This window comes from Pocillopora damicornis, chromosome 7 (genome assembly GCF_964200805.1).
Source record: "Pocillopora damicornis chromosome 7, jaPocDami1.2, whole genome shotgun sequence".
Classification (NCBI taxonomy): domain Eukaryota; kingdom Metazoa; phylum Cnidaria; class Anthozoa; order Scleractinia; family Pocilloporidae; genus Pocillopora; species Pocillopora damicornis.
This window is the reverse complement of record NC_142676.1, coordinates 22,032,706-22,053,641: the sequence shown is the minus strand read 5'-3', so window position 1 is coordinate 22,053,641 and position 20,936 is coordinate 22,032,706. Positions and strand designations below refer to the sequence as shown.

General features: G+C 41.3%; 2 protein-coding genes and 1 pseudogene across 3 annotated transcripts; 1 reads left to right on the top strand and 2 right to left on the bottom strand.

The window, feature by feature from the left end:
* The first annotated feature begins 535 nt into the window (after window positions 1-535).
* On the top strand, window positions 536-3,040 carry LOC149043132 (uncharacterized; annotated as a pseudogene).
* A 2,191-nt stretch (window positions 3,041-5,231) lies between these two features.
* Window positions 5,232-10,537, bottom strand: LOC113686208 (uncharacterized). The gene is made up of 2 exons (XM_089211334.1): window positions 10,399-10,537; window positions 5,232-9,182 (listed from the first exon to the last, which is right to left on the bottom strand). The coding sequence occupies exons 1-2, from the start codon at window positions 10,457-10,459 to the stop codon at window positions 5,305-5,307; spliced, it is 3,939 nt and encodes a 1,312-aa protein (XP_089067460.1). The 5' UTR covers window positions 10,460-10,537; the 3' UTR covers window positions 5,232-5,304.
* Window positions 10,538-11,166: 629 nt separating this feature from the next.
* LOC113686212 (uncharacterized) lies at window positions 11,167-20,874 on the bottom strand. Of its 2 annotated transcripts, none has more exons than XM_027203806.2 (3): window positions 20,528-20,874; window positions 17,406-17,573; window positions 11,167-16,069 (listed from the first exon to the last, which is right to left on the bottom strand). In XM_027203806.2, the coding sequence occupies exons 2-3, from the start codon at window positions 17,494-17,496 to the stop codon at window positions 11,676-11,678; spliced, it is 4,485 nt and encodes a 1,494-aa protein (XP_027059607.2). In that variant the 5' UTR covers window positions 17,497-17,573; window positions 20,528-20,874; the 3' UTR covers window positions 11,167-11,675. The 2 variants fall into 2 exon arrangements, with proteins under 2 accessions (XP_027059607.2, XP_027059608.2); XM_027203807.2 differs by having other exon boundaries at window positions 17,406-17,570; window positions 20,528-20,868.
* Between the last annotated feature and the right edge of the window lie 62 nt (window positions 20,875-20,936).

Sequence of the window (20,936 nt, the reverse complement as noted above, 5' to 3'; positions counted from 1 at the left end):
AGCAGTTATGTTGAACGTTGTAATGTTTTTTTAACTTGTGATCAAACTAAGATACGCGTCTTCGCATAATTTAATTCCCCGCAAACTAAGAATGACAACAAGATCGCCTTTCTCGACACGCTCGTAACAAGGGTACCAGACGGTAAACTACACACAAGTGTATATAGGAAGCTCACACACACTGACCAGTACCTTGCGTGTGATTCACACCATCCACAATCAGTAAAAGCGGTATTGTCAAATGTTTACATGACCGGGCTAAACGCATCATCACCAAGCCATCAGGAACAGCCCAGGAGAAGAAACATCTATCCACAGTTCTCGTCGCCAACGGCACCCTTCGCCTTTGTTACAGAAGGTGACTGAAACCAGGAATCCAGCACTAGAGAGGAAAACAGCAGAATTCAAGTCCACCGCAGTGCTGCCATACATCAAAGGAGTGGTCTTCAAGTCCGACAGCACACTAAGATCTCGGCTGATCAGACCAAAAGATCTCGCTCCCAAACAAGCCAGATGGCGCAGTCTACAAGATACCATGCACTCAGAATTCCACGGTTTCAGAACATGCAAACGGAACCGGACACAAGCAGCTGTGGAACGCAGTAAAGTTTATTGACCGAGACAACCAATGGTGCAGAAGGAAAGCGGAAGAGGCAGTTCACATAAGACTTAACTTAAACAACATAAACATGGACAACGGAGCCGATACTTCGATTTAAGACTGACGCAGTTTTCCACATTGACTTTTTTAAGTGAAGCATAGAGAGCTTATTTTAATGGACTCGACTGCGGCTTGTGCGTTTTCCCAAGCAGAATAGCAGAATCGTCCGTGGTAGCAACACACTCAGTGAGGTATATGTGTGGTCTGCCATGGGCATACCAGGCTCTGAGACGGCCCTCGAAGAACTCATGAGCTGAGTGCTCAATGGTCTAATGAAGGAAGACATCGTGGCCAAAATCGCAAACGACCTGTATTGCGGCAGGAACTCCCCAGATGAACTACTGCTGAACTTGAAAAGAAAAAGTCCTGCGCAAATAAGATCTTCGCCTTTCCGCATCCAAAACGATCGTCAGCCCTCAGTCCACAACGATACTAATCTGGATATCGAACTCTGGCAGTTTAAGCGCCAGCCCACATCACATCGCTACTCTTGCCTCGTGCCCTGAACCTGGCACTGTAGCCCGAATGAGGTCATTCATCAGAGCTTTCAAGGTGCTCTCCTGCGTCATCCCTGGATGCTTTACACTATTCGCAAACCTTGACGACACTATCGCTGGCCGTGAATCTAAACAGACGATTCAGTGGACAGGTGACCTCCATGCGTCATTCCACAAGGCTCAGGTAGCCCTTTCCACCGCTTAAACCATCTCGTTCCCCATTCCGAGTGATTACCTGTGGATTGTTACAGACAGAGCACTCCGCAAACCCAGAATAGGCGCCATGCTTTACGTCACCCGTAATGACTTAAACTGCCGTAATGACAAGTTACGCCTGGCAGATTTTTTAGCGCCAAACTGCGAGGCTCACAATTAACGTGGTTACCATGTGAGATGGAGGTTCTAGTAATCGCCATTGCCACTAAACACTTCAGCCTTTACCTGATACAGTCCATTATAAGGCCTGCATATTGACCGACAGCAAACCTTGCGTACAGGCTTATGAAAAACTTTGCACTGTCTACCGTGAGCCGTTATCAGGCTTCTGTAAGATACGTATCTGGCTCTGCAATACTACCGTCAGATTTCTCCTCCGTGTAAGGATGAAGCCTGCCAGGTCTGTGTATTAACAAGGCTCACGGATTCTGCTATCAGACGCACGTTAATCCAAGACATACTCAGTAGCAATAAGCATCTTCCGTTCACTAGTCGCACTGCCTGGTTGGCCACACAGGCGGTAAGTCCCGATTTACGACGCATGCATATGCATCTACAACAGGGAACGCGTCCTTCGAAAAAGCTCACCAACATGAGAGATGTCAAAAGGTACCTCAATGTTGTAACCATCGCAAAGATTGGCTTACTCGTTGTTAAGGGATACGAGCCTCTCGCTCCCACCCGCGAATGCACTGTTGTCCCCCGGCAGGTACTAGAGGGACTCTTAACCGCGTTACCCATTCAGCTCAGTCACCCATTCAGTAATCAACTCAAGGCTGTCACAAAGCGCTATCTATGCCCTGGATATAAACAAGGCCATCGACCAAGTGACTAAAGCTTGCCACCAGTGTGCTGCCTTGCGTAAAACTCCGAAAGTGCGGGAGGAGCGGTCAACCTCCCTTCCACTGGATGCCGTTGGCGTTTCGTTCGCCGCAGACGTTATCAAACCATCGAGACAGCTCGTACTAGTGCTACGTGAATGCTTAACTTCTTTCACGGCCACGACTCTGTTAGAGGATGAGCGACACCACATCCAACGAGACGCTATTATCCGCCTATGTGCCCAACTGCGTCCACTAGATGGACCGTCAGCCGTCGTACGTACTGATCTTGCCCCAGGATTCAGGGCGCTAGCTGAAGATCAATAACTAAAGCATCACAGAATCACCACAGAGGTCGGAAATGCTCAGAATTCTCTATTGGAGAGGGTGGTTCAAGAGACCGAAAACGAGTTTCTCCGACCCGACCCTCTGAAAGGCCCTGTGTCTTTGTGAAACTCGCACTACCCACAGCCAACCTCAACGCGCGCATCCCCTCATGTAGCCCTTCCTCTAGAGAGATGTGGACCCAGCCAGATCAATTCTCAAACCAGCAAATACCTCTGCATGACCAAAAAATCATCGTTAAGCAGAACGAACATCGTATGGCCGACCACACCCACGGCGAGAAGGCGAAGGCCCCCATCTCGACACCTGCTACTCAAGAGATTCCTGATGTCAACCTGCCTACTGAACGATATGAGCCCTGCGAAGACACCCACCCGGATCCAGTTTTAAACTCCCCCACCACAGGCAATGACTCTGATACCTGTCCCTCGCATCGCAGATCCACACGCGTGCAACGCCGTCCTGCACGATATGATGACTTTGTTATGAAGTGTAACTGAGTTATGAACACCATGAACTCTAACTAAGATTTCGACTCCGAGTTATTGACTCCAACTATGTAACCCCCTACTTAATAGAACTCGATTAATTTTCTATATAATTCCTATATCCATTATTGTTAGCTATCTGCATCTAACTTGGTATTTGTCATGTGCCCATGGAGCTCGTCTACTAGTTTATAAAGTTCGAGGGTAAATGAAAAGGAAACCACGCCAGTACGGGACAGTGGTACGCTAGTTATAGGCATGCGTGGCCGCGCGCTTCGTTCTAATCCTTTAGTGTCTAGCCCGCTCGTTCTGTTATCGTCATACCAGTTTCATTAAAGCCTCAGTTGTGTTACGGATCGTGTCATCGATTTACTGCTACTTCATTAACTGGCGTTGAACATTTTTAACTCTTTAACCCTTAAGAGGAGTTAGCAGCTTATTTCTTCTTTCAGTATCGCTAAAGGTTATAAGGATAATAAAATTGACCTCTTATCGAAGGAGTCTATGACTGATACCCAAATTCTCCTTGTCTGTACTACAGGAAATGTATAGAGAACAGTATGGAGAATATGCTCTCTGGTGATATGGTATAAAAGTCAAAGCGGGGGTCATATCTGTTTCGGGGGTTAATTCCTCTACTAAAGAAGACTGTTGTTTAAACATTTTATGGTGGCAATTTATTTCTTTACTCCCTCAGTTATAATGAAGAGAAAATTCACAGTATTGGGAAGATATGAATTTTATTTTTAAGCTAAAAATCTGCATTTTAAACAGGTGGTTTACTAACTCAATTACTGAATTTCCTTAAGCTTATTGATAACTGTTATTCAAAGTTATTCTCACTCTTTGATACTAGCTGCCTCTGTGTTTTTGGAGTCAGTTCATTACAGGTGTTCTTTAGTACACTGTACCATGTAAATTTTTTTTATTTATTGCTAACTTTAAGTGCTGTTTTGTAATACACCTGTTCCCAGTTCCAAAAAATGTGTGTCATGGTGAGGGTGAAAGAACCTTAAATGTAACGTGCGCAACAACTTACCAATCCACGGCGACCGTAAAGGCCAAAAGATGTTTTGTTGATATAATTTAAAAGCTAATTTTTACGCTAACCTTGAACCCAAAAAGTAAATAACATCTCATCTCTCCTTACTGTTTTCCCCTTGGATCAAACAAAGGTCAAGAGAAGAAAGGAAATGATCACTAACTTCAGAAGCTTAGGGTTAGGGGTAACAGTTTTTCCTGTCAACACTATTGGAAATGTACAAAGAAACGTGGAGATTATGCAAGGTTCTAAAGGGTTAGCCCGTAAATCCTTAACCCTTTAACTCCCATGAGTGACCAAGACAGATTTTCTCCTTACAATATCAACCAGTGATGAGAACTAAGAAAAATATCAATTTAGGGATAATTAGTGGATCCAATACTAAATTCTCTGCACTAACATCATGAGAATTGTATGGTTGACAGTAAGGAGAGTTAAAAATTTGATCTGGGAGTTAAAGGGTTAAACATCTTATGTCTCTTTACCATGTCACTGGTGAATCAAACATTAAGTTCATGAGAATCAAGGAAATGATCACCAATTTCAAAATGTATGGAGAGCTGTATGGAGAATATACATACTGATGTTAGGATATTAGGGGTTAAGGAATTTTAAGCCCAATTTTTACAGGAATAGTAAATGGCGTTTACTTACTTTCTTTGTAACCCATGCCTACTTTACACCCTAATATCAGAACACATATTCTCTATTCTGTACAATTTAAAAGATTCTGACAAGAAGAATTTGTTTGACAATCAAGAGCGTCATTTGATGATTGTTTCATTTATTCTCGTGAATGTGATGCTGCGTCGGTGTGAGAGTATAATGCGGTAATTTGGTATTATCAACTGAGTTGATGATGTAAATTGTCATTTGCTTTGACGAAGGGTCAACGCTCGAATCGTCAGCTTTGAAACTCCCAACGGTGGCCAGTTTAGGTTATCAACCGAGTTAATAATACTACATTACCTTGTAATAAAATACTTCCTACGATTACAAAATGCAGCGTTGTTCTCAGTGGAGTCTGAAATGAGACGCATTATAAAACGTTCACTAAAGGCTCCAGTAACCTCCCCCTTCCTTTCTTTGTCCTTGTCAGATCAATAGCAGTATCTGAACAACTACGCACCAGCCCCTCCCCTAACCTAACTTTTATTTCAAGTTGTTATCGGTTGACTGTTCTTGGGTTAGGGGAGGGGTGGGTGAGGAGTTTCCCACAAATTGACACTCCTTATCAGTCAGTCAGCAAAGCGGTTCTCTCGTCTAGAAACTCGTAATTAGATTTTCTCAGGCAAAAAAATGCGCATATCTTCCTTTTGAGGAACAGCACAAGACGGGCCAGTTGTGACAGAAGTGCGAAAAGGAAAAGGACAGCAACTATCGCAGGAAATAAGCAAAGTAAAGTGATCAGGATCCACCGAAGCACCACCATAACATGCTTGTCGGGTCCCTCAGGCTCGGTGGCAGAAGAGGAAAGAGTGGCCGCTGTAAGGTTGATTACAGCTACACAGACCAACGTGATCAAAGACAACGCTCCGAGTTTGTCTGCAGTTGGGTGACGGAAGGGTTTCATGACGAGATGATGGACTAACATCAGATTACAGGCCACGGACAAGCAGACGAAGCAGATCATGGAATTTGGAATGAAGGCGCGGAATGTCAGAAGAACGAGCCGGCTGCCTATCAAAACACTTTCCCAGTAGAGAGTGCCGTTATCATTTTCACGTGGCGGGCGGTAGGGACCGTGCAATATCTTTGATATTTCATTGGTGCATTCATGGCGTACTTGAGTTTGTCTGCGGTACTGTCTATTGCATACACTTTTGAGGAGCCAGCGAACGAGAAACGGAAGGGGAACAATGCAAGCACCAACAAACTCTTTCCATGCAATGGCTTTGGCGTAGAGCAGACCAGAACCCCAATACAGAACGCCGACAAACGGGACCACAAATATAACAATATATGCCAAGAGACCATGCTGCCACCATTGCCAGCAAACGATGTTGCCATCGATGTTAAGGCGCCATTCGGAGCCGATGGGAACACACTGCATGAGTTTAAGAGATGTTTCTGCTAGGCGCTCGTAGCCCAGCAACAAAATCTCTACAGCAACCGCGATGTAATGAGTGAATGATGGTCTTCCCTTTCCCATTACCAGATTCAGCGACCTGTGAAGACAGTAAACGATGAAAACTTGCGCAATAGCAGCAAAAACGAGGGAAGATAAGAACAGCTCTTTGGTCACTGCTGTGAGGCCGGCAAATGGGCAGCCGAGGTTTTCGTCCAAAACGTGGACTTGAAAGTTAAACGCAGCAACTAAGGTGGAAATATAGGGAACATTGGCCAATGTGTTCTCCAATGATTCAGTGAGAAGTAACTCTGCAACTTGGTAAAAATAAAAGAAGATCCTTATATAACCATACTCCGGTTCTTCAGCTCCGTGCAGAGATGAACGTTCCTCCATCTCGTAAGGGGTCTGTCGATCTGTTTTAAACCACAAAATTTGACGTTTCAAATACAGAACGAGCGGAGGCTTCTTCAATAGATAAATGGTAAACAATACGGTGTAAAGTCCCATGAGAATCCAAAGATAATTCCATCTGCATTTGTGGGATTGTCGACATTCTGACGAGAAAAGCGTTTCTGAGTATCCTGTGGCACATCTTCCACACAGGATACCGGACCTAAAGTCACGGCAACTGTTGTAATCATTACCGTGATATAAATATTTGCTTTGAGGACGACAATATTCCCATGGACAAGGTACGAACTTCAATGACGAAATGTTACTAGCGTTGGTGATTTTGTAACCCCAGAAGTTGGGCTTTGCCAGAATGTTGTTGGGTCCATGGCAGTGGGCACCAAATGGACAGCTTTGACATCTGAAGCCTTTGCTGACTTCTAGTCCTTTAGAGAAACCACGTTGAAGACTGTACATTTTATAGGGACACATTCTGCAGTTAAATAACTCAGTTGTTAAATTGATTGGACAAAACTGTCTATCATCTCCTCCGTAGTAAATAAAATGAGAGAAATTGTAGAAGACGAGTTCGCTGCCAACTTCACATTGGATTGTTGAGCTGGAGTCCATCTCGAAGTAGCCTCCAGATGATATATATAGAACATGCCCGTCCAGAGATCTGTTGCCCATACCGGAGTGAAAAGAGGTGTTGAGTATTTTTAACGGACCTCCACTCTCTGAATACAAAAATCTGCTGAAAGTAAACGTAATCCCTCGGAACTCCTCTTTTTGTTTCGTCCGTTTAAACACGCAGCTGTTAAACTCAACTTTGGCGCTTCCCAATCCAATATAAATCTGTCCTGTCTTTCCCGAGGAAAAGTTGTTAATGAACTTGCATTTTCGAAATTTAACATAGCCATTGATGATCTGAACAGCCCCTGCCATGTGTCCAAGGTTATTTTGAAACAAGGTATCCTCGAGCAAGACGTGACTGGAGTATTTCCACGTGCGATGGGTATCGTTTGTCACACCAATATCGACACATCCTCTATTCTCTATTTCATCCGTATCGAAAAGGAACATGAGTGCCCCTTGGCTGTTCATATAAGTGGGCATGTGTTTGTAATATGTTCTCGTCCATTCGTCTATTTCAAGACCAAACCCTTCTCGAAACAAGCAACGGCGAATCTTGATCGTGTGGTTACCCTTGGAGAAGAACGCAAACGAATTGCTAGGCCTGCTTTTGAAGGTCACATCTTCTATTTCAATTGCTGCTTGAGAAAAATTTGCCCTCTCCAAACGAGGTATAATAAGACGGATACCAAAAGAGGTGTTCTCGTACCTCTGTACTTCTTTACCGTCAAACAGTGTGTTTCTCACCCGAAAGTCGATATTAATGGTGTTGTTAAATACTCCAGATATGTCGTAAGTGTTATTCTGGAATTTGCAGCCTTCAATAGTAACATTTAGATGAAAATTGTTTTTATTTTGCGGGTCCCAGGGGAAGATTCTCAAACCATTCAGCGAAGAAGACACGGTTACGTTGACTAAAGCTAAATAAAAATTAGGAGTTAAGCTTAGAGCCGTTCGATTGTTTTTGACAAAAGATGTATTAGAAATTGTAACAGTTCCAAAATGACTTTCGCTTCCCGCAACTCTAAAGATTGCCGCATACAATACTTTATTCCCTGATTGGTATGCACTGTTATTGTGAAAACTGGATTCGTGAACTCTGACTAAAACTGTTCCATTTATCCTTCCAAAGATTGTTAAACATGTAACCTGATCATTATCCTTACACTGTAAACGATGAAATGTTACTTTGGCTTTCTGCACTATTGAATAGTAAAGGCTACGAGACTTCCTCTGAGAGAAAGCGAAGCTGTTCCGCTCGAGGACGACGTCATCGTACTTCTCTGACGTACTAGCTGTGGGGAGGTCGATCGCTAGAAAATGGCCGCCGCTGTCAGTGACCTTTACCTTTGCAACAGTGATAGACAGATCAATCTTGCGAGAAATATTACTTTTTAATACAAGAGCACCCCTGTAAAAGGCTTTGAAGTAATCTAAAATCCCATTGTTCAGGAATTTAGTGTCCTCGATATCTAAAGAGAATTTCAAGTTTGTCTCAGAGCCTCCAAAAAATTGTATTTTCGCGCAAAGAGAGTTGTTTTGAAAGAGAGAACCTCGAATGGTGACATTTGCTATTGAGCTAGCTGTAGTGTTAATAATGACAGCTTCAGTGGCGTTCTGATGGGTGCAGTTGATAAGCGTGATTTCAAAACAGTCTATAAATCTCAGGGGTGTTTCAAAGAATGTTATTCCAGTTAAAGTGACTCGTAGATCTTGGTCTGACCGATTAAAACAAAACCCTGTCAGGCATTGTATATGGGCTCGAGTAAAGTCTAAACTAGTTATCGTTACGTTCCTTGTAATTTGCGGAATGCCACGATAATGCAACGTAAGTAGTTTCTTACAGCCGAACGGTTGCTGGTCTGTCCCGTTCCCATTAAGGACAATGGTTCCACCTGACGCAACTCGCAATGCTGCCACTGCTATTGTTCGGCATGGTGCTTCCATGGCCCCGCATGCCTCCGTGTCATTTCCAAATAATGAAACGTGGACAATTTGTCGGTGTGACACAAAACAATCTGCAAACACAGGTGGGTAAGATATATTTATAAAAAGTCATCGCCTAGAGAGTAAGCACGGAAATAGACTTTTAAATGGTCGATTTCATATCAATCCCTGTAAGGAGTTCTAGTGCTGAGTAAATTTCCTTTCCGATTTTCAGTTTCTATCGCGAGAAAAGCAGTCGAAGTGAAATTTGAGTTGAGTTGAAAAACATATATATTTTTAGAATTTCAAGTCCGAAGTCCCTGAAATAAGCAGAAGTTCGAAATAGCACTAGCGTAGGCTGCTGAGTAAATAATTTCCTTTTCAATTTTCAGTTTCTATTGCGAGGAAAACAGTTGGAGTGAATACAATGTGTTAGGTTCGTTCGCTGATTCGCGCTGAATTCTTTGCGGCTTATTCGAGGACACAAACAGAAACCGTCGCAACGGCTCAATTTCTATAAAATTACTCGGATTGCCACAGCGAAAACGGGGGCCTCTCGAGAAGACTGGGTACGAGATACGATCACTGGTTTCCATTTACAGTTTGAATTTACTGCTTCGCTACGTGTACACGGTTCTCTAACTTCAATTTGTATTTTTTCTTTGTTCCGCGAAAAATAAAATCTCTAAGCTCCCTAGATTTGACCGCAACCGTCCATTTACGGCTAGTCTGTAAGACTGAAGGAATAGGTTTAATTTTTTTCAGTAATACTTAAGATCTGTGTGATGAAATTTCCGTTTCCTATACAGGTTCAAAACTTCAGTGAGCGTAAACCAACCATCAAAATTAAAACTCAAGGCAATTTTTTTTGTGTTTATCATAGAGTGAACTTCTTCTAAATCCGCATAATAATTAAACTCTGAGGATGTCTACGGAAAGGTTTCGAGATCACTGTTAGAAAATGGTCCCGTTTTATGTTGAAATGGCCTCATTTAGACAATTAACCTGATGGTTTCCTTAAAATGTGTGAACTTTAGAAATCCAAGGAAGGTGAATTACAACAAGTTGAGTTAAGTCAAGTTACTTGTGGTTAATTTATTAATTCCATAATGTTCGATCAACGGATTCGTGGAAGATCCGCTCAGATGAAAAAAAAAAAACCCTTACAACAAATCACAAAATATTGTACCGAAATTTGAAATGGAATTTTGCAACCACACCGCTCTTCCACACCGCAGACGTTTACCATCATAACATTTCTATCGTAAGTCATTTTTAATACATGAGGGCATGCACATAAAAACTTACCTGCACAAAGGAAGATCATGACCAGGGGAAGACGATACGATAACAGCCAAAGGCTTGCCATCGAGAAATCAACTATATCTGAACTGCAACAGTCACTTATTTTCCACAGCCCTGCTTAAGCAGTACTAACAAGGAAATTTTCAGTGTCAAAATATTTCAATTCCGTTAGAAAATGAAATAATGTGGGCCTTCATTCAAGGGACACCCATGGGACAAGAAAAAGTGACCCCTGGATGATGTTTTTTTTCTAAGCCGCGACCGTATTATATTATATGGAAACTATTAAAATTTTGGAGGTAGAACATGTTTGCGGCACCAATTTAGTGACTAGTGAGCAGCGGTTATGGTTAAAGTTATGATGTTTTTTATAACTTATGGTCAAAGTAAGATACGCATCTTCGCATAATTTAATTCCCAGGCTCCGTTGTTTTGTTTCCGCACTAGAGAATTCTAATCAATTTCTCCGTTTTTTCGCTATTAATTTCCTACCACAAACCTAGATTTTCATCATGGCCCCGTGAGAGCATTTATTTGTTGTTGTTTTTTTTAACGTTCGCGCATGACTCTTTGGAACAAATGCTAAAAAGTGATGACTAACTGAAAATATAAATTCATTTTCCTCAGCATTCCCGCGTTCCCCGCTTACATCTCTATTTTATAGGGCCATTTAGCTGTTCGTGTATTCATTTAAATGCATTTACTACTATTTTCGGCTTTACTTAAGATACACATCAGAAAAAATAAAAATTTAAAAAGGCGGGGAACAAGTTGCTTAAACTTTTCAAAGTTTAATCATCATTTATTGTTCCCTAATTTTACCTCTACTAACAAGTTTCATCTCACGGGTTTGAAAACTTGCAAAAGCACTGTAAAGTTTTACTTTCGCGGGCATCTAAAGATGAATTTGCCTATCAAATACGTCCAACTTAAACACATAAAAAACTTACAAGAAGTGTTCAACGCAAGGAAATTTTCCTAAGAGCATTTTGAACTAAGGTTACTTAGGTAATCTTACTTTTACAGCTTCGTAGTCAGTTTTTCGATAACATGGTTTCCATTGGCCATCCTCCTCGTTGGGGCACTTGAACTCGACTAGAAGCCCCAAATTATAGAAATAGTTGTCATAAAATATTCACATTCTTCAATTTGACTTCATCGACAGCAACAATAACAAATAATTCTGAAAAAGCTGAAGTTTCTTTAGATGAGTAAAAATTTTTTCTCGAGTTGCCGAGTGCAAACAGTTGCATGAAGAACTCATTACTTGATAGATTGTGTCAATAATCGCCTCTTTCATCGAAGCTAAAATCATCTTGAATGTTTTGTCTCTGGTAGTCCAGAAGAGGGTCTGTTACAAGAACATTATTAGGGCTAAAGAACCGAATGACTTTTTTGACGAGTTTAACGGCCAGACGCACTAGCAGCGACAGTGCTGCAAAGATAGCAAGCAGAGCCAACAAGGCCGGGACAAAACCCAAGACGCCAATTTGGAACCATTGCATGCACTCGATGTAAAGCCTGTTTTCTCCCACAGCAGCGGTCCCAGAGGACAAAAGAGTGGCCTGTGTGAGGTTTATGATTGCCATGATGGACAGCACAACCAAGGACACCGATTCCACTCTGTTGGCTGAGGTATGTTGGAAAGGTTTTCTGACAAAATGATGGATCGCCATGAGCTCGCAAGCTACAGCCAAGAAGAGAACACGCAACATGGCGTTTGGGATGAAAGAGTGAATTGAAAGAAGGATTAGACGACGACCAATTAAAACACTCTCCCAGTGCAGCGTCCCTTGATCTTCTTCATTAGGAGGACGAAATGGCCCTTGCAAAACTTTAATGATTTCCCCTGCTCCATCGTCATCGTTTGGCCTCATTGCAGAATCCTCTCTTCTCTTCTTGCAAAAGTGCATGTATAACCAGTAAGCAAGGAATGGCAAAGGTACTACACAAGCCGCCAGAAAGGTTCTTGCAGAAATGGACGACTTATGAAGCTTTTTAGAGCCATAGTAGAGAACTGCGATAAAGGGCACCACAAAGATCACGCTATAGCCAAGAAGAACATATTGCCATGATCGCCAACAAACAGTGTTTCCATCGATGAATAACCGGTGCTCAGATCCTATGGGAACACAATGCATCAAGTTCAGGGAGGTTTCGGCGAGCCTGTCGTAGCCTAGCAACAAAATCTCCAAGATAGCAGCCATGTAATGATGCACTGATGGAATCCTCTTTTTTCGCACCATGTTAACAACAAAATGGACGCAGTAGATAAGGACAACATTCCCCATTGTAGTAAAAACAGCCAAAGAAAGAAAGAGCTGTTTTGTCACTGCAGTCAATCCGACAAAAGGACAGCCAATACCTTTGTAAATAGAGTCAACTTGAAAGTTGTATGCAGATGAGACAATGTTCACGAATGGGAGTTCGTGTAGCTTTTCCGCGAGTGAGTCATTCACGAACAAGTCAGCAACCTGGTAATAATAGAATACGATTTTTAAGTATCCACTGTCTGTCTCTTCATCATTCACTTGACCTCTTTGCTCCCTGGCCTCATTGTGCTCTCTGTTTTTCATAAACCAGAAGATCTGCCGCAAACTTAAGAATTGCAAGAATGGTGGCTTAGTCAGTAGATATAGTGCCATTCCAGCCGAGAACAGAATGACCACCAACCATAGGAAATAGTCACTGCATTGACTCATTTTACGACAGCTCGTGGTAAATAGCGACTCTGTATATCCCGAAGCGCATTTGCCACAGAGATATCCAGTCCTGTTTCCACGGCAACTGTTATAGTCAGCGGATTTCCTGCTAGGGGATTGACAATAGTTGTTAGGACATGGAATAAACTTCAACGATGGTGAAGGATGTGAGTTTCTCATTTCGTATCCCCAGAAGTTTGCTTTGGCTGCGATGTTGATATCATTTCTCATGCAAGTTGCGCCTAACGGACAAGGGTGGCACTCAAACGAGGTATTCACAGAAAAACCGTTTGCCTTCCCGGTTTCAAGACTGTAGTAACCGGAGGAACACAGTTTACAGGCATACCTAATAACTGTAACGTTGACTCTGCAGAATCGTTTCCTCTTCTCTGTGTAAGCAAAGTGTGACGCATTTTCAAATGTCAGCATACTCCCCTTGCTGCACTGTATTGTTGTATTGTAATCGATGTCCACATAACCTCCGCTAAAGATTTCAAGAACATAGTGCGACTTCCTTTCTGGAATAGTCGAGATCATTGTCGTGTTTCGAAAGACAATAGGCCCTTCACTTTCGGAATAGAAGAACGCAGCATTTTTTAAGTTGTTGTTGTCGATAACTTTATTGTTCTGTCTGCTTGAGAAAGAACAATGTTTGAATTCTACTCTGCCTGTTCCATAGGCAGAATACACCTGCCCTCTTTTCCGAATCGAAAAATTATTTTGAAAAGAACAGTTTCTAAATGTTGTGTTTCCGTTACTGATATACACAGCGCCTGCGAAAAATCCAGCATTCTCTTGGAATAATGTATCTTCGATGGACACTTGGCTTTCGTATCGCCACAGAGGGTGGGTGTTGTTAATATCGTCTTGTTGCACGCATCCTAGTTTCCAGGGTTTATCAGGAATGGAGAGGATCGAGACAGCTCCTGTTGATGTCTCGTAGATGTAAGTGTTTTTGCCAAAGTTCAAGTGCTGTCTACTAAGAGCAGTGCAGTATCGAAATACTGTTCGACGTATTGTTAGCGTTTTATTTCCCTTAAAATATAGCACAAAGATACTGGACGGCCGAGAGTGAAAAGTTATTCTGTCTAGTTCAATGGCAGCAACGCTGGAGGAATTCGTGTTCTTCAAAGGTGGAACAAAGAGGCCAATTGCGTAGCCTTTTTTATCACCGTGATTTGGCCGACCTGTCATGATCGAGTCAATAACTTTTAAAAAAACTGATCGCGGATTGCTAATATTTAATGATAAGTCGTAGACATTATGCTTGAATCTGCAACTGGCGATGGAAATGTTGACACGGAATGGATCTGTTTCCTGACTCAGCCATCTTTTGGACAACTGCAGTCCGTACTTACACGAGGCTACTGTGACGTTTTCAAGTCTGATTTTGCATTTAGGCGTGATATCTAGAGCGCCTTCCGTATTGTTAGTCATGGTAGTATCTTTGACCGTGACGATTCCTCTCTGTTTTCCAAATATCTGGACCCCAACAAAAGCACTCTGATTGGATTTTCCACCAACAAATGAAGATCGAACGATCGTTACATTCGTGTTGCCTCCCGTTGTTCCGATGTAAACAGCACTCTCCGCATTTTGTCGTGTGTTGGTCCAATTGAACTCGTCCAAAATGATCAGTCCGCTATGGAGCGTGAGGCAAAAGCTTCCAAATCGATACTTCAGTTTATGACTGACGCAGTTTTCCACATTGACTTTTTTAAGTGAGGCATAGAAAGCGTATGTCAATGGTTTTGACTGCGGCTTGTGCGTTTTCCCGATCAGAATAGCAGAACCGTCCGTGGTAGCAACGCAATCAGTGAAGTTAACATTGGTAAAACTCAGCCTTATGTTTCCCAATGTCGCACGGCGATCAACGTTGAGGTAAACAGCTCCACCGGCGTTAGCTTTGTTTCTTTTAAACACGGTATTAGTCACAACTAAAGATGCATGCTTTTTTGATTCAAGGGAGATAGCACCACCATTGCCTTTGCTCGCATTTTGCCCGACAAAAGCGGAATTATCTATGGAAACTTTTGCCTCGTCTGAATAAATCTTTATACATCTTAGAGCTTGGTCGTTCTTGTTGTTAGCACAGTGTACGTGTGTGAACGTTACGTCGACTTTCCTTGTTCGAGATATATACATGCTATCTTTAAAGCGTCTGCTCTTCTTACTAAAGGGCGTTTTCAAGTTGTTGTCCACCAGTTCAATGTGGCTGTATGTCTCCTTGGTCACTGCTGCTCCAAGGTCCAAAACAACAAATGGAACCCAGTTACCAACACAGCTGATTTTGAAGCATGAAAGTTTAACAGCTGCTGACAGACTTGCGCTTTTCCCTGCAACTTTCGTCATGGAAATTATACCCGTCGCTAATTGTTGTCCATCAATGCCGTTTGCTATAAATTTTGTTTGGCTGATACTCGCATAGAGAACGCTGGAATTGTGCAATAAGATTTCCACACAATTATAATTGTTTGTAAATAGAGAAGGACCCTGGATATCGAAAGTGACGCTAGAGGCGTTTAGTGCACGAACACTAACAGCGGTTTTAGATTCTCGATGAGAACAGTTTATGAGATGAATTCGACCACAGTCTTGAAAATTTATAGGAGTTCCCTTGAATACAATTCCAGACAAAGTCACCATCATTTTGAATTTCGAGCGATTCTCCGTAGGTTCACCTTCAAAGTGGATTCCTTCCGCGCACGACACATGTGGGGTGGATTGAAAACCTTTCATTGTTACACTCCTTTTGAGATAAAGTCCCGGAAGATAATTACGCGCCATCCGATTGGTACAGTTAAATGGTTTTTCATCGGTTCCTGTCCCATTCAGGTGTATAAATCCGCCCGGGGCTATGAGGGAGAATGCTTGCGATATTGACTGACAAGGTTCATCGATAGAGCCGCAGTTTTCTGTATCTCGTCCTGAAAGCGAGACATAGATATTTCTGGATGCTTGGCCTTGGGTATCTGAAAGTTTAACAACTGTTTAGTATCCATGGCTAGGAGACATTAACTATTTTGAGGGATGTTTTCGTTGTAATGCAATTGCAAAGTATACAAAAGTATTCAGCCACTTCGTCACGTGGTCGGTTCACTATAAGCCATTTCACAGTAAAAGAAGCGAAAAGCAAGTTTATCTTTATGTGTCATGATTGGATATGAAAGATGGCAAATTTCGATCTCAGTCCTTCAAATAAAAGAAGATGGTAAACACTTAACCCACACTCGTGAAAAATGCCAAGTTTCTTTATTTTATTTGGTCGAATGACTCATTTCATTTTCGACCGTGAAAACATATTATAAATTGGTTGAATGATCAATTTATTTTGATTGAGGTTTTCACCTGTGCTTATATTCATTCGTATCTATCAAAGCACGAATTTGAATTTTCGCCTCCTCCACCCCCTTAAGTTTTAAATTCCAGGGAAGAACCGGACAATTCTCGGAAATTTTGAAGAATCTTGACAAAGAAAGAACTTTAGTTGAGAAAGCCAGAGAGCGGGCTTTCCAAATGAGGAGGTTTGCGGTTTCTGGAATAAATTACTCAAGCGGAATGAAGATTTGAAACTTTCCATTATTGCTTGATGCTGTAATGTGGTCGCATTTACTGACGAGCTTTTATATATGTATACCGATTTTGTATGTATTTGTACAGATTTAAAAATTCACAAAAATTTTATAAATACATTTCCCAAACAAAATGCATTTAAAATAGAATTCCAAGTAAAAAGTGAATTATATGTTGAACCATCAAATAGGGTGTATTTATTTACTATAGAAACTTAGATAATTTATTTTAATGAGGAGCACAGATGTGTTTTTGTCGTATCTCCTGAAATGTTTTTTTTCTCAAGGGCCGATTGCCAATATCTGATCGAGGACTGTTTCTATTGTGTCTAAAAGGTTGTTTACAATCGCTGTAATATTTTCATAGATAAATGACTCGTTTTAAAAAATTGTTCGTCGACACCTTAACAGATAATCATAGAATGATTTTAGGCCTCTCGGGTCATACATGAAGCCCCCCTTCCCCCAGTTATATAATTTAAGCAGGGGTTTTCGAAATACCCGCCATAAGTTCTCTCCACGCTCGGTTTCTCAACGAAATTACCCAAATATAACACCTTGAACGCTTCTTTTATTTTAAAACGCGATTGATCAGAGATTTCAAAAAATTCGAAAAAATGTAAATACGGTATATCTGATAAATAACTATGTTCTTCCAAGTTCCAGACACCAAAAAAACCAAAAACCAAAAACTTATCTTATTTGTTCCCTTAAAATCGAGGAAACTTCAACTAACCTGCACAGATGCTAGGAAGGACAAAGAGTTGAAATAAACAAGATAACAGCGGAATGAACGCCATGGACGAAGCCGACAGACTTAGCCACATTTCAGTCAGGATCCAAAATGCCGTCCTTTGCTGAATGGGAAAATTTCATGTGACGCCGTCTTTTATGAAGTTATCTGCTGGAAAACGAAAGGGTATATCTGTTGGTTCTCTTGTGCAGGAAAATGAAATAAATCTAACAGAATTTAAACTACTGGTACCTGGAAATTTGTAAAAGACTGGTCTCTTCGCCTCTTGACATTAGCGAAATTCGACAAAACCCTCGCGACTTGGAAACTTTCTGAATTTTTATTTTGTAAAACTAACGTGAACTTGAATTTCAGATTCTACTTATTTGGAAACAATTTTCCAAGAAACTGAAAATAGAGGTCCTTGTGTCAGAAAGAAATAATTAAAATTAGCCTTGACAGTTATTTCCGAGAAATCTTTTTTCTTTCTGGGAATCCCCTCTCTTTCCAAGAAGGCTAAATATTAATTGTGTGAAAATTCAAAGACCCTATAAGGCAAGGCAATCAGTAAGAGCAAAAAAATTCGCCAAATATCGTTCTGTTCCATTAAAATGCGTCAATTCGATGGCGTACAACACTTTACTATAAAATTAATTTTTTACAACGGCAAACCATCCTTTCAGTAAATATTGCAAGTAATAAAACAACATGTCAGTTTTATCACAAAGAGAGTTTCGTTGCCATTGACAACTGTCAGGAATGTTCAGTCAAAATAATCGCGTCAGAGGAAATTAGCATTCAGGCAGGTGGACGCAAAAATTTATTTTCTTTAGCTCTCATCCGTCAGGTAAACTTCCCGTTCTATCGAAATCGCTTCTACCCTCGCTTGATTATTTTCCACTGCAGATGGGTCTCCAAGAATCAAACAAGAATAACGCGAAGCATTCCCACTTAAAAATTATTTATGCCAGCAGACGGTCTTTTATCCTTTTGAAAATGTAAATTTCTTGTCATATCAAGTTACGACTAAGTCTTCATGGTGAACTGTTGAAATAGCGTACTTTCTGTCTTTTTGGCGAAGGTTTAATGAAATTCAACTTTAAAGGCCTATCTAAAGCGGTCAGTGTAAAACGAAGACTGCGGACTGCAGACCGCGGACTACAGACCGTCTGTAGTCCGCGGTCTGCAGTCCGGTCGGACCGGGAGTAAAATGCAGACTGTGGGTTAAATACAGACTGAAGACTGCAGACCAGGGGTAAAATGCAGACTCAGTTCTAAAACAACCCGCTTCCCCGGAAAAACTTCAAGAGTGAGCTGGGCTTTAGGCCGCGTAAGTCGTGAGAAGCTGACAACAATCGTCATGGCGAGTGGTGTTTCGAACTCTATTTCCTCAGATGGTTTTGGCGTTGACATATTGTTTTAAGGTAAAACGGTTAGAAACGTAAGTGTTTGAATATGTTGATCACAGCCAACTAAATACATATCCCTTGTTGAGGAAAAAACAGTTCTACTGAGCAACATTAAAGAAACATGTAGCTCATGTATACTTTGTTCGGCCTTAAAAGTAGTAGCGATAGACTTTCATCACACATCGGCAACTACCAGTTACAAGTAAGACACAAGACTGTTGAATTTAATTCTTTCATTGGCTGAGCAGAATCGACTAACAGTGTAATTGCATGACTGTGCGTTACAGTTGGGCTACGATTTTGCCCTTTGTAATTAAGTGACTGTGCACTACAATTAGGCTACGATTTCACTTAGTTTTTTCAGTTTTTAGTTGTGCGTGCCATCGGCGTTGCAGGATCGATATGTAAGTTTTTAATATTCTTTTTCAACCGGTTATAAACGGTTGATTCTTTTAGAATCGAGTCTGCACTTTACCCCTGGTCTACGGTCTTCAGTCTGCTTTCACCCCCAGCGAGTGTTTTACACTGACCGCTCACAATATGGTCTGGTATACATATTTACAAATTATAAAGACACACAACATCTGCAAGTGTGAAAGAGTCACTGATGTGTATCAAATGCAAACTTCAAATACTGTGAACAATCTTAATCTAGGAATAGCATTTTGCCTCGTTTGTTGATTAAATAATACACTTAAGAACTAAAGAGAAACTAAGGAAGAGGGGACTTAAATTTTGCTGTTCATTTTCCATCTGATGGGAATTTATCGTAGCCGACGTCGACCTTTCAACCGTACCAAATTATTCCGTCAGACTCTAAGCTCTAAACAGCGGTAAATGCAAACCAAAAGTGACAAATTTTGTTCTACATTTTCAATTTTTGGTAAAATAAAAATATACTGAAACCTCGAGTCCCATCTGCTGGTCCCTCGGAAATTGTCCCTTTATTTTTCATTTCACACATACTGTGCATGCATTGCGATAGAATTCGGCGGAAATCAGGTTGCTCCAAATGACCTCGTAAAATTTCGTCATGCGGTATCCAAAAATTGGAAACAGTTCCAACGTTGTCAAAAGAGTAATCGCGTTTAAAATCACATTAAAAAAAAAAACAAACAAAACAACAAAAAATTTCACAGTCTGCACAGTCTAGATCTGCAGTCTGCGTTTTATCATGACCGCACGCAAGCTGGGATCATCGGCAACCTTCCAGCTTGGGCAAGAATGTATCATGACAAAATTACATAAAAATGCCTTGAAGTACTTCACTAACCATTAGGTTAAATTTTAAGATTATGTAGGAGCACCAAACATCGTTTTACTTATCTTACAGATCTGACCGACATAACATAATAACGTACTCCGGTCAACAGTCGTAACGGTTGATATGAATCACACAAAATTCGATGTAAATTTCAGAACTGCAAACAACATATACAGAACTTTGCACACCTGAATATAGAACGAAATTTGAACTGCGACGAAACAAGAGAACCGAAACCGAAAGTAAATACGAAAGCTTACTTCGCACTTCCCTGCCAAAAAGTAATGAAAAACTTTGAGACAGAAAGCGGCTACGTAAATACCTACTTACATAAGGTATTACTCTACGATGTTACAGCTCATGATGTGAGCCCTAGGTAGTTTCATAAGTGAACACTCATGGTTCGACAAGATGCTGCAAGACCGACGTCAATATTTCAAAATACATCTCACCGTTTAACTCGCTCTCTCCGTCTCCGACAACAGTTTTAGTAGCTCCAACTCAAGTTGTTGTTGTGTTGTTAGACTGTCATCAGTTTTCTCTTTCAGTAATTTTATTATCCGGCACAGCTTGAGCTTAAACGAAACGAGTCTGAATTCAATAACCCAGTCGTCGCTACCGAGGAAACATATAAATGATGTGTCAGCGCTAAGTCCGAATGTAATTATGGTTGTAATTTCGCTGCGAGGAACCTGTTTCTTATATCGCTTGAGAGGTTTTTACCCACTATATATTACGATAAAAGCTGACGTCTGCGGGAATGGCAAGGCGTAGCGTGACCGAGATAAGTTGTGGACGTAGCTAGTAAGGTGAATAACAATTAGCCTACGAGTATTTTGTCCTTATTTGGCGAGTAAAAAA

Bases quoted from the DNA above. Each gene is read 5' to 3' on its own strand.
- LOC113686212 (XM_027203806.2), bottom strand. From the start codon at position 17,496: ATGTGGCTAAGTCTGTCGGCTTCGTCCATGGCGTTCATTCCGCTGTTA. The intron at 16,070-17,405 runs GTTAGTTGAAGT...TTAAACTTTCAG, and splicing joins CCTTCCTAGCATCTGTGCAG to ATACCCAAGGCCAAGCATCC.
- LOC113686208 (XM_089211334.1), bottom strand. From the start codon at position 10,459: ATGGCAAGCCTTTGGCTGTTATCGTATCGTCTTCCCCTGGTCATGATC. The intron at 9,183-10,398 runs GTAAGTTTTTAT...CTGTGTTTGCAG, and splicing joins CATGATCTTCCTTTGTGCAG to ATTGTTTTGTGTCACACCGA.